Source organism: Hyaena hyaena, unplaced genomic scaffold, assembly GCF_003009895.1.
Source record: "Hyaena hyaena isolate Hyena2069 unplaced genomic scaffold, ASM300989v1 scaffold_2597, whole genome shotgun sequence".
NCBI classification, from domain to species: Eukaryota; Metazoa; Chordata; class Mammalia; order Carnivora; family Hyaenidae; genus Hyaena; species Hyaena hyaena.
In genome coordinates, this window is record NW_024083236.1 from 1 (window position 1) to 13,073 (window position 13,073).

Below are 13,073 nucleotides of genomic sequence, written 5' to 3' on the forward strand. Positions count from 1 at the left end.
TGACTAAGTCAGGAGTCAGAACGCCACCTGAGGTGAGTTGAAGCTAATCTTCAGGCCAGGTGACAAGTCACAAGTGGAACAGTGAAGCATGTGGGCTCTAGTCAAGCTCCATTGATTCTATCCTAGCTCTGCCACATTCTCTATGCCTCTGTTTCCTTCTCTGTAAAATGGGATGATAATGATGCTGCTGATTACAGTCTCAAGTGAGTCATTCTAATCTTCAAATATTGTCTGGCAGAGACCAAAGGTGATAGTTACACACTAATTATTAAAAATTGAAAATAATGTAATGCCTACGAAGGACAAGCATGCTGTGGGTCAGCAAACTCGCTTCACTACCTAGGGGTGAAATCTACCAGGAACTAGAAAGGGGAACTGCAGGGTGAGAAATAGGTAAGTTTCAACCCCATCTTTCCTCCCTCCTGTCTCAGGCAGACTGTTAGCCAGCAGAGCCCACACCACCTGACCGTTGTCTGTGCTGCCCTTTCGTTTCTGTCCCCCTTCTGTCCTTGTGTCTCCTTTGGGGGACATTTTTTTTGTGGCTGCAGCTTTAGTGGAGCATGGCCTGCATTGAGTGTGGCAGCCTGAAGACCAGTGGCACTGAGTGTTTGCTGACAGGGTAACTGTCACTGCTAACATGGGCACTATCTACTCTATGAGAGTCTCACCTGCCCTGGCCAGATCTGCTCAGGTACAGATGGTAGCCCTGAGTGCTTGTCCAGAGCTGACAGACCAGTGTCCCTCTGAATGGCCCAGAGATGGGAATAGCCTGGCATGGCACCCTTTGGCTTCTTGAGGTCCACTAGCAGAGGAGAGCATGCAATCAGAAAGGAGGCATGTCACTGGGAAGAAACAGGACCCAGGGCCCCTGCTGTGCAGGTACAAGGGGATGATGGAGGACAAAGTAACATAGCTTCATGGTAAGAGGCTCCCACTGGGTGGTGACTGCACTGGATCTAAGGAAAAAGGTGGCCCAATGACGGCCATGACTTGGGAACACAAGGCAGATTCCTTAAGTAATTGAAGGACACTTCAGTCCCTAAGACCTGATTGTCTTCCCCACCTCCACCCCCACACTAGAACATAAGTTCACTGAATCTGGAATCCAGATCAGAACCTGGTTCATCAGAAACAGTTCCAAACTCCTAATCATTACCAATATCTAGAACTATTGCCCTGTGGCCATCCTACCCTCAACCACCACTCTAAGCAGTGAACCTAAAGAGGAAGGTTTTATTGATCTGTCTTTCCCTTGGTTACAGTTCCAAGGGGGGCATGAGCTACAAAATCTTCAGAAAAGGGTAGAAAAATACCCAAGTGCCAGTCCTCACTGGCTATGGGGGAGCAAAGTCACCCTCACAGTCTATGATCCGGACTACATGAAGGTGGTCCTGGGGCTATCAGGTGAGAGCTAACCCACATGTCTGCTGGCATGGTTCTTCCCTCTTGAGTACAGTTTTGGGGACTGTGAAATTCTGGAAGGGAGTAGTGGCTCAACCTTCAATATCCTCCAGCAACCATCCTCCTAGCCCACAAGCCATCATAAGGCCAAACATAGATACTTAGATGGAATTCAAATAGCGGTGAGGGATTTTATCTCTCTTCCTTCCTCCCTCCCTCCCTCCTTTCTTTGTTTCTTTCTTTGTTTCTTTGTTTCTTTCATTCTTTCTTCTTTCTTCCTTCCTTCCTTCCTTCCTTCCTTCCTCCTTCCTTCCTTCCTTCCTTCCTTCCTTCCTTCCTTCCTTCCTTCCTTCCTTCCTTTCTTTCTTTCTTTCTTTCTTTCTTTCTTTCTTTCTTTCTTTCTTTCTTTCTTTCTTTCTTTCACCACACTGATATGATCCCAGATTTGAAAGATAATTTGCTCTCCATGATGACTGGTATTTGAAAGTCCTGCCTCTGCTGGGTCGTAAAATGCCTGAGGCACCATAAAAAATATCCACAAGCTTCTGTCTTTTCACTAGCACTGAGGACAGCAGCTATATTTCTTGCTGATTCTTGATGGGCTGTGCTATAGACACTGAATCTCCCCTCCTGAGCCCACAGTGACTATCAGGAAAGAAAGGGAGTCAGGGCTTGGAGACAAATAGGAAGTGATTTAACACAAACTGCCAATTTACAGTCCTCAGGATGGGATGGGGGCCAAGGGCCTGGACCGCAGCTCCTCCTGGGGGCTGCCTGCCTTCAGTGTTCCCTTCAGTTTTCTGTAAAGCCTGTATTACCTTTCAGACCCAAAGTCTCATGGCATCTACAGATTCATGGCTCCCTGGACAGGTGAGTACAGTCTTACTGGGTAGTCTACCTTCTGGTTTGCCAACAACTATCCATTTGGCTGAGATTAAACAAGACTGTGGTGTCCAGCACTAAAGTCACACCCTTCAACTCTGAATTGCACCTCATTTCTCTTACGATAAAACCCTCACCTGTGGAGTTCCTGGAAGGCTCCATTGGTTGAGGATGTGACTCTTCATTTTGGTTCAGGTCATGATCCCAGGGTCATGGGAGACCACATTGGGCTCTACACTACTTAAGACTGGAAGCTGCTAAAGATTCTTTCTCTCTCTGCCCCAGGTCATGATCACTCTCTTTCTCCCCACCTCTCAAAAAAAAATAGCCTCACCCCTTCCTACCTCCTGCAGCTCTGCCTCTTCCACATCACTTCGCAGTCCTCGAGAATGATCTCAACCTGACTTTTCACTGAAGTCCTTCTATGATTTGTGCCCTGCTCTGTTTCCACCTTGATCTCTCAGCTGTCATGACTACTTGCTGTGAACCAGTATTTGCAAAGACACATTCTCAAAATGCATTGGCCTTCCCTACCTTGCCCAGGATGCCCTTCTTCTCACACCATGGGTTTCTCCCAAATTCCTAGATGACTCTTGGGAGTACCTCTCCCCACACTCCCCCATTGTGGAACAGGGTACGGTTTGCTCCTGTTGAATGGGCAGATGTGGTTCCAGCACTGGCTCATGCTGACCCCAGCCTTCCACCATGACATCCTGAAGCCCTATCTGGGACTCATGGTCGACTCTGTCCATGTGATGCTAGTAAGTTGGTCCCGTGTTCACCTGTACACTCACACACAGTTCACAGAGTCCAGTCTCAGGCCAGTGTGTCCCATAGACATCCGTCAGGCACTGCCCCCAAATCATGCACTTATATTTTACTATGAGACAGGGCTCCCCAGGGTGCATACAACAGGAATATCCCAGGCACCAGCTTGCCTCCACTCTGTGCTCATTGCTCACAGAAGAGAGAGTCATTTCTGGATCCAGAGTCTCTTCTCCCACATCATGTCTTTGGTTTGGATAGGAAGAGCAGTCAATCTCCCTAAACAACAGGACAGTGTCCCTGGCTAACCTGGGCAGTAGCAGCTGCAGTGGCAGGTGAACACTCCTTGATGTCACTGAGGTGGGCTCTGGGCTGGGGCTGAAGGCTTCTGCATGAATTTTAGCCACCCCATGGAGGGAAATGGAGACCAGGTCCCAACACCCAGGGCTGGGTTGCACCATAATATCACCTCTGAGCAAGACCCTATTTCTCACTAACTGTGCTCAGCTGACATTTGTTGAACAAAAGGAAATGTGGTCCTTGATATCCTTACCTTAGGAACCCTGGTACTGACCCATTAGCCTTTCTCCTGCCTTAATACTTGCTCCTTTATGTGGGATTCCACCTGTTTCTTATGTCTAGATCAAATGACAGAAAGCTGCCACCTTTGGGCGCTCAAAAACATTGTTTTCTGTTCTTCTAAAAGGTGGTCAGTATTATAACTTGCCCCTACATTATGAGAGATCATGATTAATTATATAACAAAAAGTTCTAAGAAAATACCCATCACATTACAAACATTTATTTGCTATATTAACTTGCTAAAAACAAAGCCACTTTATTTTTTAAAATTTTTAATGTTTATTTATTTTTGAGGAAGAGACAGACACACAGTGTGGGCAGGGGAGGGGCAGAGAGAAGGGAGACACGGATTCCAAGATAGGCTCCAGGTTCCAAGCTGTCAGCACAGAGCCCGATGTGGGGCTTGAACTCACGAGCTGTGAGATCATGAACTGAGCCAAAGTTGGACACTTGACCTACTGAACCACCCAGGGGCCCCATATCACAGCCAGTTTAGAAAGAGGACATCTCATCAGAAGAGAGAGCTTAGCCTTTTTATCATGGGCATTCTAGAGGAGTAGGAGATTAATATATTACTCCACCACAGGACAAGTGGGAAGAGCTCATCGGACATAACTCATATCTGGAGATCTTTGAGCATGTCTCCTTGATGACCTTGGGCACCATTATGAAGTGCGCCTTCAGCTACCAGGGCAGCCACCACGCAGACAGGTCACTGAAATTCTCAGACAACCAGGTCCTACTTCCTATCAACTGGTGTGGACTTATCTTGGGAGGTAGTTAGGGCATCTTGGGTATTTACCAGCACAAACAGCTACATTCTGCAGAGACCCCTAAGGCCATATTCAAATTCAACCCACACCACACCTTCATTAGGCAGAGATGCCTCATCCCTGCCATTGGGAGAAGACTGGCTACAATGTCCTCATAAAGAAATGAGGGTCTCAAGGGCATAAGAAAGAAATGGTGAGGGGTGCCTGGGTGGCTCAGTCAGTTAAGCGTCCGACTTCAGCTCAGGTCATGATCTCATGGTTTGTGGATTCGAGTCCCACATCAGGCTCTATGCTGACTGCCAACTCAGAGCCTGGAGTCTGTTTCAGATTCTGTATCTCCCTCTCTCTCTGACCCTCCCCTGCTCACGCTCTCTCTCTCTCTCTCAGAAATAAATAAAACATTTAAAAAAAATTTTAAAGAAAGAAATGGTGAATGCCTTGCATTGCCTGTCCCACTGATTGAGAAACCCTCACTCATACCCCAATTCACTCCAGAGAAGATGTCTCCCTCTATCAAGGCCCTTTTGCATCCTCCTCATTCAAGATCTCCCAGTCTTACACCCAGGCCATTCAAGACCTGAACAACCAGATCATTTCCCGGGTGAGGAATGCTTTCCACCAGTACGACATCATCTACAGGCTGACCCCTGAAGGCCGCTGGAACCACCGGGCCTGCCAGCTTGCCCGTCAACACACAGGTTGGACTCTGTCCCTTAGGTATATCCCCTCCTTCATTGGACACATCCCTAAAGGACTGGCCCCAAACACTCAGACAGAGCCCTGACCCCCCCGTGGCTCTTTCAGGGGCTGGGACACATCTACACTGGTAACTCCCTGGTGCAGGTGTTAGGATACCAGTGCTGTGCAGAAGCTGACATGTGTCAGCACGTGGATGAAGGTTGAATGAGACTCCCTGCCAACAGCATTCAAGCAGAGCCTCCTTGGGCTATGCTGTTGACGGGTACCTGACTCTCAAGCACATGGTGCTGCAGCTCTCACCCTGACATGCACACCCATTACCGCTCTCCTCCTGATCCAGCTGACACCCAGGCTGGGACACAGGGGACAGGTGGGCCAAGGAGGGTGGCTGTGTCAGGGCATCCAGAGCTCTCAGCTCTGCCTGGGAACACTGTTCTGGAACAGACCGAGTGATCAAAATGAGGAAGGCTCAGATGCAGGAGGAGGGAGAGCTGGAGAAGGTCAGGAGCAAGAGGCATTTGGACTTCCTGGACATCCTCTTCTTTGCCAAAGTGAGTGTGAGTAGGGGAGGCCTGAGGCTTTTCCCGTAAGCTTGGAGGAAGGGGGCAAAGCCTGCCATGTCACTTTGTCTTCCAAGATGGAGGGCAGGAGCAGGTTGTCTGACAAGGACCTCCGTGCTGAAGTGGACACGTTCATGGCTGCTGGCCTCGACACCACAGCCAGTAGCATCTCCTGGATTCTCTGTTCCCTGGCCACACAACCTGAGCATCAGCAGAGGTGCTGAGAGGAGGTCCAGAGTCTCCTGGGGGATGGTGCCTCCATCACCTGGTGAGTACTTACGAGGTGAGATTGTCCAGCCCACTTACTTAGAGAATTTCCTGCTTGTCTGGGTCTTGCCTGTCCTTCAGGAGATCTTTGTTTCAAGAACCACCTAGACCAGATGCCCTACACCACCATGTGCATTAAGGAGGCACTGCGACTCTATCCACCAGTTCCAAACATTAGCAGAGAACTTAGCAAGCCCATCACCTTCCCTGATGGACGCTCCTTACCCAAGGGTAATAATATCACCACACTCACACATCAGCACTCTGCAGGAACACACGGGAGGTCAGAAGTCCACATGTCATGGGGCAGTTCTGAACCTCTCTGGTCTTCTTTCCTCAATAAGTGGATGCATACTCAAGTTTGGATGATGATAGAAAATGCCTGACACAGAGCCAGAGCACAGGCAATGTTTCATAAAGGTTATTTCCCCTTCCTACATATGGAGAATATTTTCTATTTTGGTTGACTCTCCCAAATAACCTGTAAGGTGCCTCTCAATTTTTAAGATGTCAAAGGAACAGAATCCTATGTTCCTAAACTTATCCAAAAAAAACCATTCTATTACCATGAGGTTCCATTGTTTTGTGATGCTACAGCATTCCCATTGAAGGCACTGATATTCTCTGATTTGAAACTACATACTCCAATTCCTGACTTCAAGTCAGAACTCATGTACCAATTCTGTCTTCACTGTCATATCTATTTGAATATCCTTCAGATTTGAAATACTGTTTGGATAACCCCTTTGTGACAAAGGCAAACTGCTATATACATGTCAGTTAAAATAATGACTCAGTGCATTGCATCTTCTCTCAAGGATATGTTGACTTCAGAAGGGGCTTCAAAATTAGCATAAACTTATAATATTCAGAGATTTGATGGCTGGACAGACAATCATACTGGGCTAGACAGAGCTGTTTTTCCTTCCTTATGGGGTCGAAGCATTCAAGGAGATCAGGGAATCCACCATCATTATATTGACAGTCCACTCTGTGGAGAGCCCTCAGACTGATGGCAGATAGCACCTGCTGACCAGATCTGAGAACCCAGTCATGGTTGGAGGCCACCCTTGGCTCACTTCTGATCTGAATTCCAGGCCTGCCACATCCTAGTGTGTGTTTTAAGCAAGTTGCTTAGCCTCTCTTAGGCTCAAGGTGCCTGATATGGATAATGGGGATATGAGTGCTTGCATGGAGGGTTCTTATAAAGATTATTCATATTCTCCAAAGGCTCATTGATGCTACTTGATAAATGTGAATTGTCAGTCACTTGAGTTGCCCCAAAAGGTAAGCCTCCATTTCTTTTCTGCTTCTCACCTTGGGCATGGATATATAATAATTTGTGCACATATGCTTTGCCTTGTCTGCCCCACCTCTTTTGCAACACAATCATTCTACTCAGAGTAATGAGATGTGGCTCCCATTGTGGTTGCCAAGCTGTTTGTGCATTCACATGGCTCCTCATGGCATGAGTATGATTAGTCTTCTCTCTTCTGTCCCACAGGATTCCTAGTGACCCTTTCCATTTATGCCCTTCACCACAACCCAAAGGTGTGGCCAAATCCAGAGGTATGATGGCCTTGGGAGGAGGGTATTGGATGAGCTCTCCAGACCAATGCATCCTCCTGCCCCACTTCTGGGTGGTCTGTCTGGTGGTTGGTTAATAGGAAGGAGAGGCTTGGCCACACCTATCTTGGCCCTGGTGCTCCGTCTGCAGGTGTTTGACCCTTCAAGGTTTGCACCAGGTTCTGCTCGACACAGCCATACTTTCCTGCCCTTCTCAGGAGGAGCAAGGTGAGTTATTTGTACCAGGAAGGGAATAGGGGGCTGTTTACTGGATACATACTTGATGCTGTGACTTCTTATGTTTGTATGGGTGTCTACAGATATACCCTTGCATGTCTGTGTGCTGGGAAAGAGGTTTGTGTCTCTATGTACAATAGAATGTTGGTAAGCATGGAATGACTTGGAGACTTTGATCAATTTTTCTTTCTCAATCTCCTGCCACACTCCGAAGTTGGTGGCTGTTGCAAAGCTCAGTGCATTCTAGTGTTTGATTCATTGTATGACTTTGCAAAATTAGTTTTTCACATGTGAATTTTCAAGTGTTATTGATTTCAAAGTCTGGATGGAATTGATAGAAAATTTTCACACACATTCTCAAACCAGCCTTTCCTACTCAACTCACCATTCTGTCTCCACATTGCACCACTGACTACTTTGCATGTTTCCATTCTCAGCTGCTTTGCATGTCTCAAATATTTAAGTGATATATGAGAGTAGTTACTGTAGCTTGTTAAGGGACTCATTAAATATTCAACTAATCTGTGTACCATTATGTTTGCATCAATCCAAAGGAATTTTTGACTCCGTAGTCATGTTCACTTACACTTTTCAATTTTCCCTATAGTCAAATCAGTATATATGATCTGGGCTCTATACACCTTAATATAATCCAAGTGGTCAAATATCTACAAATGAGGACATAAAACTCCTCATGAGAGAAAATCCACTCTTCTGTATATGACACATGCTATTTGAAAGTTTTCTGGTATGTAAAACATCAAGCAGACCTGAAGTGGCTGTGGAGCTAGATGACTATTCTCCAGGGTTCCTGCTATGAAATCTTCCAGTGCTGCTGAAACTGTCCTCTAAATAGTAACTTCAGGGAACTTTCCAAGTGGTAATAGAAACAAGTGTTTTTCTAAATACATAAATCTATAAATTCTTCAATAGTGAATCCACTTTAACAGAATAGGCTTCAAGCCAATTATTCTTGCAGATACTGGCCTAGGATTTGGTTTCTCCCTGGGACTGAAATCTTCTTTCTAGATATTGGTGGAAGACACGTGGCTGTCAGTAGAGACAGAAGAGGGCTTGATAGCTCCATTCCTAGCTCAGACTTAATGGTTACTTATATTTTTCCCATTCACATTTTTTTTCTTCAGCTCAAAAACATCATTCAATTCTAAGACACTTAAGCCTGTCGCTGTGTGCCAAGTCCTCTGCTAGGAGTAGAATTGCAGAGGCAGGATATTGACCTTGACTCTGAGAGTTCACAGTCAAGAGATGAATACCTCCACTCAAAAAAGACATCATTCATTCATTCTTTCTTTCACTCATTCATTTACTAATTGAACACACTGTAGGACGTTCCAAGTACTTGGCACTGTCATGTTCTGGAAAGTAATGTATCCTTGAATAAAAAAAAATATTATAGTGACTGCAAGGTCCAGGAAGACTAGGTACAGTGAGCAGAGGGGGTGAGGCTGGGCTGTTATTGCCCTTAGCCTTGAGCATGGAGCAGGCAGAGGTGGAGGGAAGACATTCTCAAGGTCTCATCAGCAGGAGCTTAGCTCCGGGGAAGAGCGGAAAAGGTGATGTGAGGCAACAAGCCAGAGAGGGCTTTGATGCCAGCTAAGGCATGTGGACATGTCCTAGCTGTGATAGAGGGCCTGAGTGGACTGAACTGGGTGGAGCTTCAGGAGAGGGAGGGGAGGCAGGAGACAGAGAAGCCTAGATAAGGAAGCTGAAGGATAGCAGGCAGGGATATTTCTGCAGTTGAATTGGAATCTATAGCAGCTGGTTTACTCAGGGGTCGAAGGGAAGACTGGAGTCTGGACCCAAACTGGGAGGCAGATGGTGTAGCAGGTTGCATGGTTGCTAAGGCCTTGCACCTCCAGGATGTTTCTCTGTTTCCATTCTGACTTCCTTACACAAGTCTACCTTGTCATTTTTCTGAGGATCTGGGTTCCTGTAGCACCTTCCCCCACCCAGATGATTTGGGCCTGGAGTGTGACCCAGACTTCTCCCTATGGTACCCTATCTTGGCTTCCCTTTCTTGAAACCAGAAATGGCTATGGAGAGAGCAAACAACTTAAGGATTAACTGTTGTAGTGATCTCTTGACTTGGCTGTGTGCCTCTGGGGTTGGCCTTCTTATAAAAGGATTTCTGGACTGCTGACAGCAGAGGTAGGAGAAGGAGCTAGTCCTGGAAGATGGTAAGCTTTGTCAAAGGTCAGGGGCAGAGTGTGTGTCTTACAAGGAAAGGGATCAGGGCTGGGCTCATGCAGGAGGGCCCTGAAAGTGCTGTTCCCTGCAAGGGGACTTAGGTCACTTCGCATTTCCTTTTCCCTCCCTGACCCAGGAACTGCATCGGGAAGCAGTTTGCCATGAATGAGATGAAGGTGGCAGTGGCTCTGACACTACTTCGCTTTGAGCTGGCACCAGATCCTTTCAGGGTCCCTGTTCCCCAGCCAAGATTTCTGCTGAAGTCCAAGAATGGGATCCATCTGCATCTCAAGAAGCTCCTCTAACCCCTGTGTAGACAAGAATGAGCCACAAAGGCCTCCTGCCAGCTCCCCTGATCTCCTCCTCTAACCCATCAGTGTCTTCCCTTCTTTGTCTCACCCTTTTCCAAATTCCTCCTAGTTTGCTCTTACCCTCTTTGTACTCAGTTGTAGCTCTGACTGTGTGTGTAACTCTTGATTAAGTGCCTATTCTCCATTCTGTCTGCCTTCTCTTAACATTTTCCCTTTCTACCTGCTGGTCCATCCCTGTACTATTTTCTCTTGCAGATTTACCAAATGACACAAACTCAGTCCCTTTAAAAAGCACAAATTGATCACCTTGTAGTTCAGGAGACCAGAAATATGAAAAGAGTCTCACTGGGCCACAACCAAGGTGTTGCAGAACCCTAAGGGAGAATGTCTTCTCCTGCATTTTCTACCTTCTTAAAGTCTGCTCTTAAAGCCATTCAATGAGGGTATTAGGCCTCTCCATTCATCAGGGAAATATCCTTCTCTTAAATTCAATTGATTATATCTATATAAGTTTTAGTGAAACACCCAGACTCTTGCATAATTGAATAAGTGGTACTACAGCCAATTCAAGTTGACCCACAAAACTAGCCTTCACAGTCCACCTTTTGTCCACTTGGCATTCACACATCTCATTAAACCATACTTGATTTGCCCATTAACTGGAATAAAGTCGTCCTTCCACCAAGTGTCTTTTATATGATTAAAAGTGTGTTGACCCTTGTCCCCAACAACAAAGCAAAGTCATTGGAGGGTATTCTTTTTTTGTTTGTTTGTTTGGTTGGTTGGTTATATTTTAAGCTTTTATTTTAGTATGCCACTATTTATAGGCTTCACAATACATTATTCCATGTATCAATGTTATGGATCCTTACTGTTCCTTTTATGTTGCACACTGAAGTTAAGGACAGTCACACATACCACACTGGAATCACTTCAGATCCTGTACTAATAGGATAGGAGTTAATAATACTTAAATACATTGTATATTCAAAGAGTCAACAGATTCTGTATGCCAATTAATAGATGCAATATCACAGAAATATAAGCAATCCAGAAACCATTTCTGTGTTATTTTGAATTCATATGCATTAAATATTTTTCTTTGGTTTCATATTTGCACAATTAAAGTTTCACCTAAACTAACATGCAAATTTGCTTGAGTTCTCTAAGAACATACCAATTACCTAAATTAGCATATTGGTGGAGGTAATTCTTTAACTCCCTGAAATCCTGTACCTAATACAAAGTCAACTAATATTACTACATTTACCTTTTATGTGGAGGATGTAAGACAAGGAAAAAAACAATCTGACACATAGGTGCACACATGTATAATCATATTCACACCAAATAAGGGAAAATGCCAGAAACAATACATTCATTTCTATGACATACGGTCATTCTGTGACATGACCGTAGCCAGCATTTATCACTACCTTCTTTCATTACCCATTCCATATTTTCTTTGCCCTCAGGAAGCACATCAGGCAGGTGTGGATTTTGGCCAAGTGAGATGACCCAAACCTTTCCTTGTAAAGGATCTGGGCCATTACTGGCTCTTCCTCAACTCGGCAGTGGCATTTTAAATTTATTTTAATGACAGAGCATGGTAGTTCTAAGAGATGCCTCATGTATCTCCTCTATTCAGAGCATAATTCTTCTCACATTCATCTGTAAGGAAATTATCAATTTCCCTTTGGCAATCAGGATCAATCCAGTACCATAACTGCTTTTGATTCAGACCTATGAGGAGCCCAAAGGGGCCAGGAGATATGTTCATATGCAGTTCAACGTAATCATCCTTCTGTCTCCTAGTGGAAGCACTCCTGCTTTTGGAACTAAGACCACGAGGCCAGCAGAATGATGTTGCACTAACAAGTACCTAAAGCGTTGCTAATTGGATCACTAGGGGTAAGAATGAGTGGTACCTCGGCAAAGGAAACAATCCATAAAACTAATAGGCGACCAGCAGAATGGGAAAAGATACTTGCAAATGACATATCAGATAAAGGGCTAGTATCCAAAATCTATGAGGAACTCACCAAACTCCACACCTGAAAAACAAACAATCCAGCGAAGAAATGGGCAGAAGATATGAACACACACTTCTCCAAAAAGGACATCCAGATGGCCAACAGACACATGAAATGATGCTCAGCATCTCTACTCATCAAGGAAATACAAATCCAAACCACACTGAGATACCACCTCATGCAGGTCAGAGTGGCTAAAATGAGCAAATCAGAGAACTCTAGATGCTGGCGAGGATGTGGAGAAACGGGCACCCTCCTACACTGTTGGTGAGAATGGAAACTGGTGCAGCCCCTCTGGAAAACAGTGTAGAGGTTCCTCAAAAAATTAACAGTAGAACTCCCCTATGACCCAGCAATAGCACTGCTAGGAATTTACCCAAGGGATACAGGAGTGCTGACGCACAGGGGCACATGTACTCCAATGTTCATAGCAGCACTCTCAACAAGAGCCTAAGCGTCCATCAACTGATGAATGGATCAAGAAGGTGTGGTTTATCTATACAATGGAATACTACATGGCAATGAGAAAGATGAAATCTGGCCATGTGTAGCAATATAGATGGACCTTGAGGGTGTTATGCTGAGCGAAATAAGTCAGGCATGGAAGGACAGCTACCATATGTTTGCACGTATAAGAGGATTAGGAGGAACTTAACGGAGGACCGTGGGGGAGAAGAAGGGGAAAATAGTGGGGGAGAGGGAGGGAAGCAAACCATGAGAGACTCTTGAATGCCAAGAACAAACTGAGGGCAGATGGGGTAAGGGGGAGGGGAAGGGGGTTGATGGGCA

The 13,073-nt window shown here is 45.6% G+C and overlaps 1 protein-coding gene across 1 annotated transcript; it reads left to right on the forward strand.

Moving 5' to 3' along the window:
• Positions 1 to 1,262: 1,262 nt before the first annotated feature.
• On the forward strand, positions 1,263 to 10,309 carry LOC120227630 (cytochrome P450 4A11-like; the record flags this gene model as incomplete). The annotated part of the gene is given in 12 exon segments (XM_039225706.1): positions 1,263 to 1,404; positions 2,227 to 2,271; positions 2,917 to 3,044; positions 4,217 to 4,366; positions 4,948 to 5,101; positions 5,547 to 5,653; positions 5,740 to 5,934; positions 6,028 to 6,160; positions 7,434 to 7,498; positions 7,647 to 7,723; positions 10,077 to 10,239; positions 10,241 to 10,309. Coding segments are annotated over 12 exon segments (1,428 nt in total), but the record flags the coding sequence as incomplete, so codon positions are not given.
• Between the last annotated feature and the right edge of the window lie 2,764 nt (positions 10,310 to 13,073).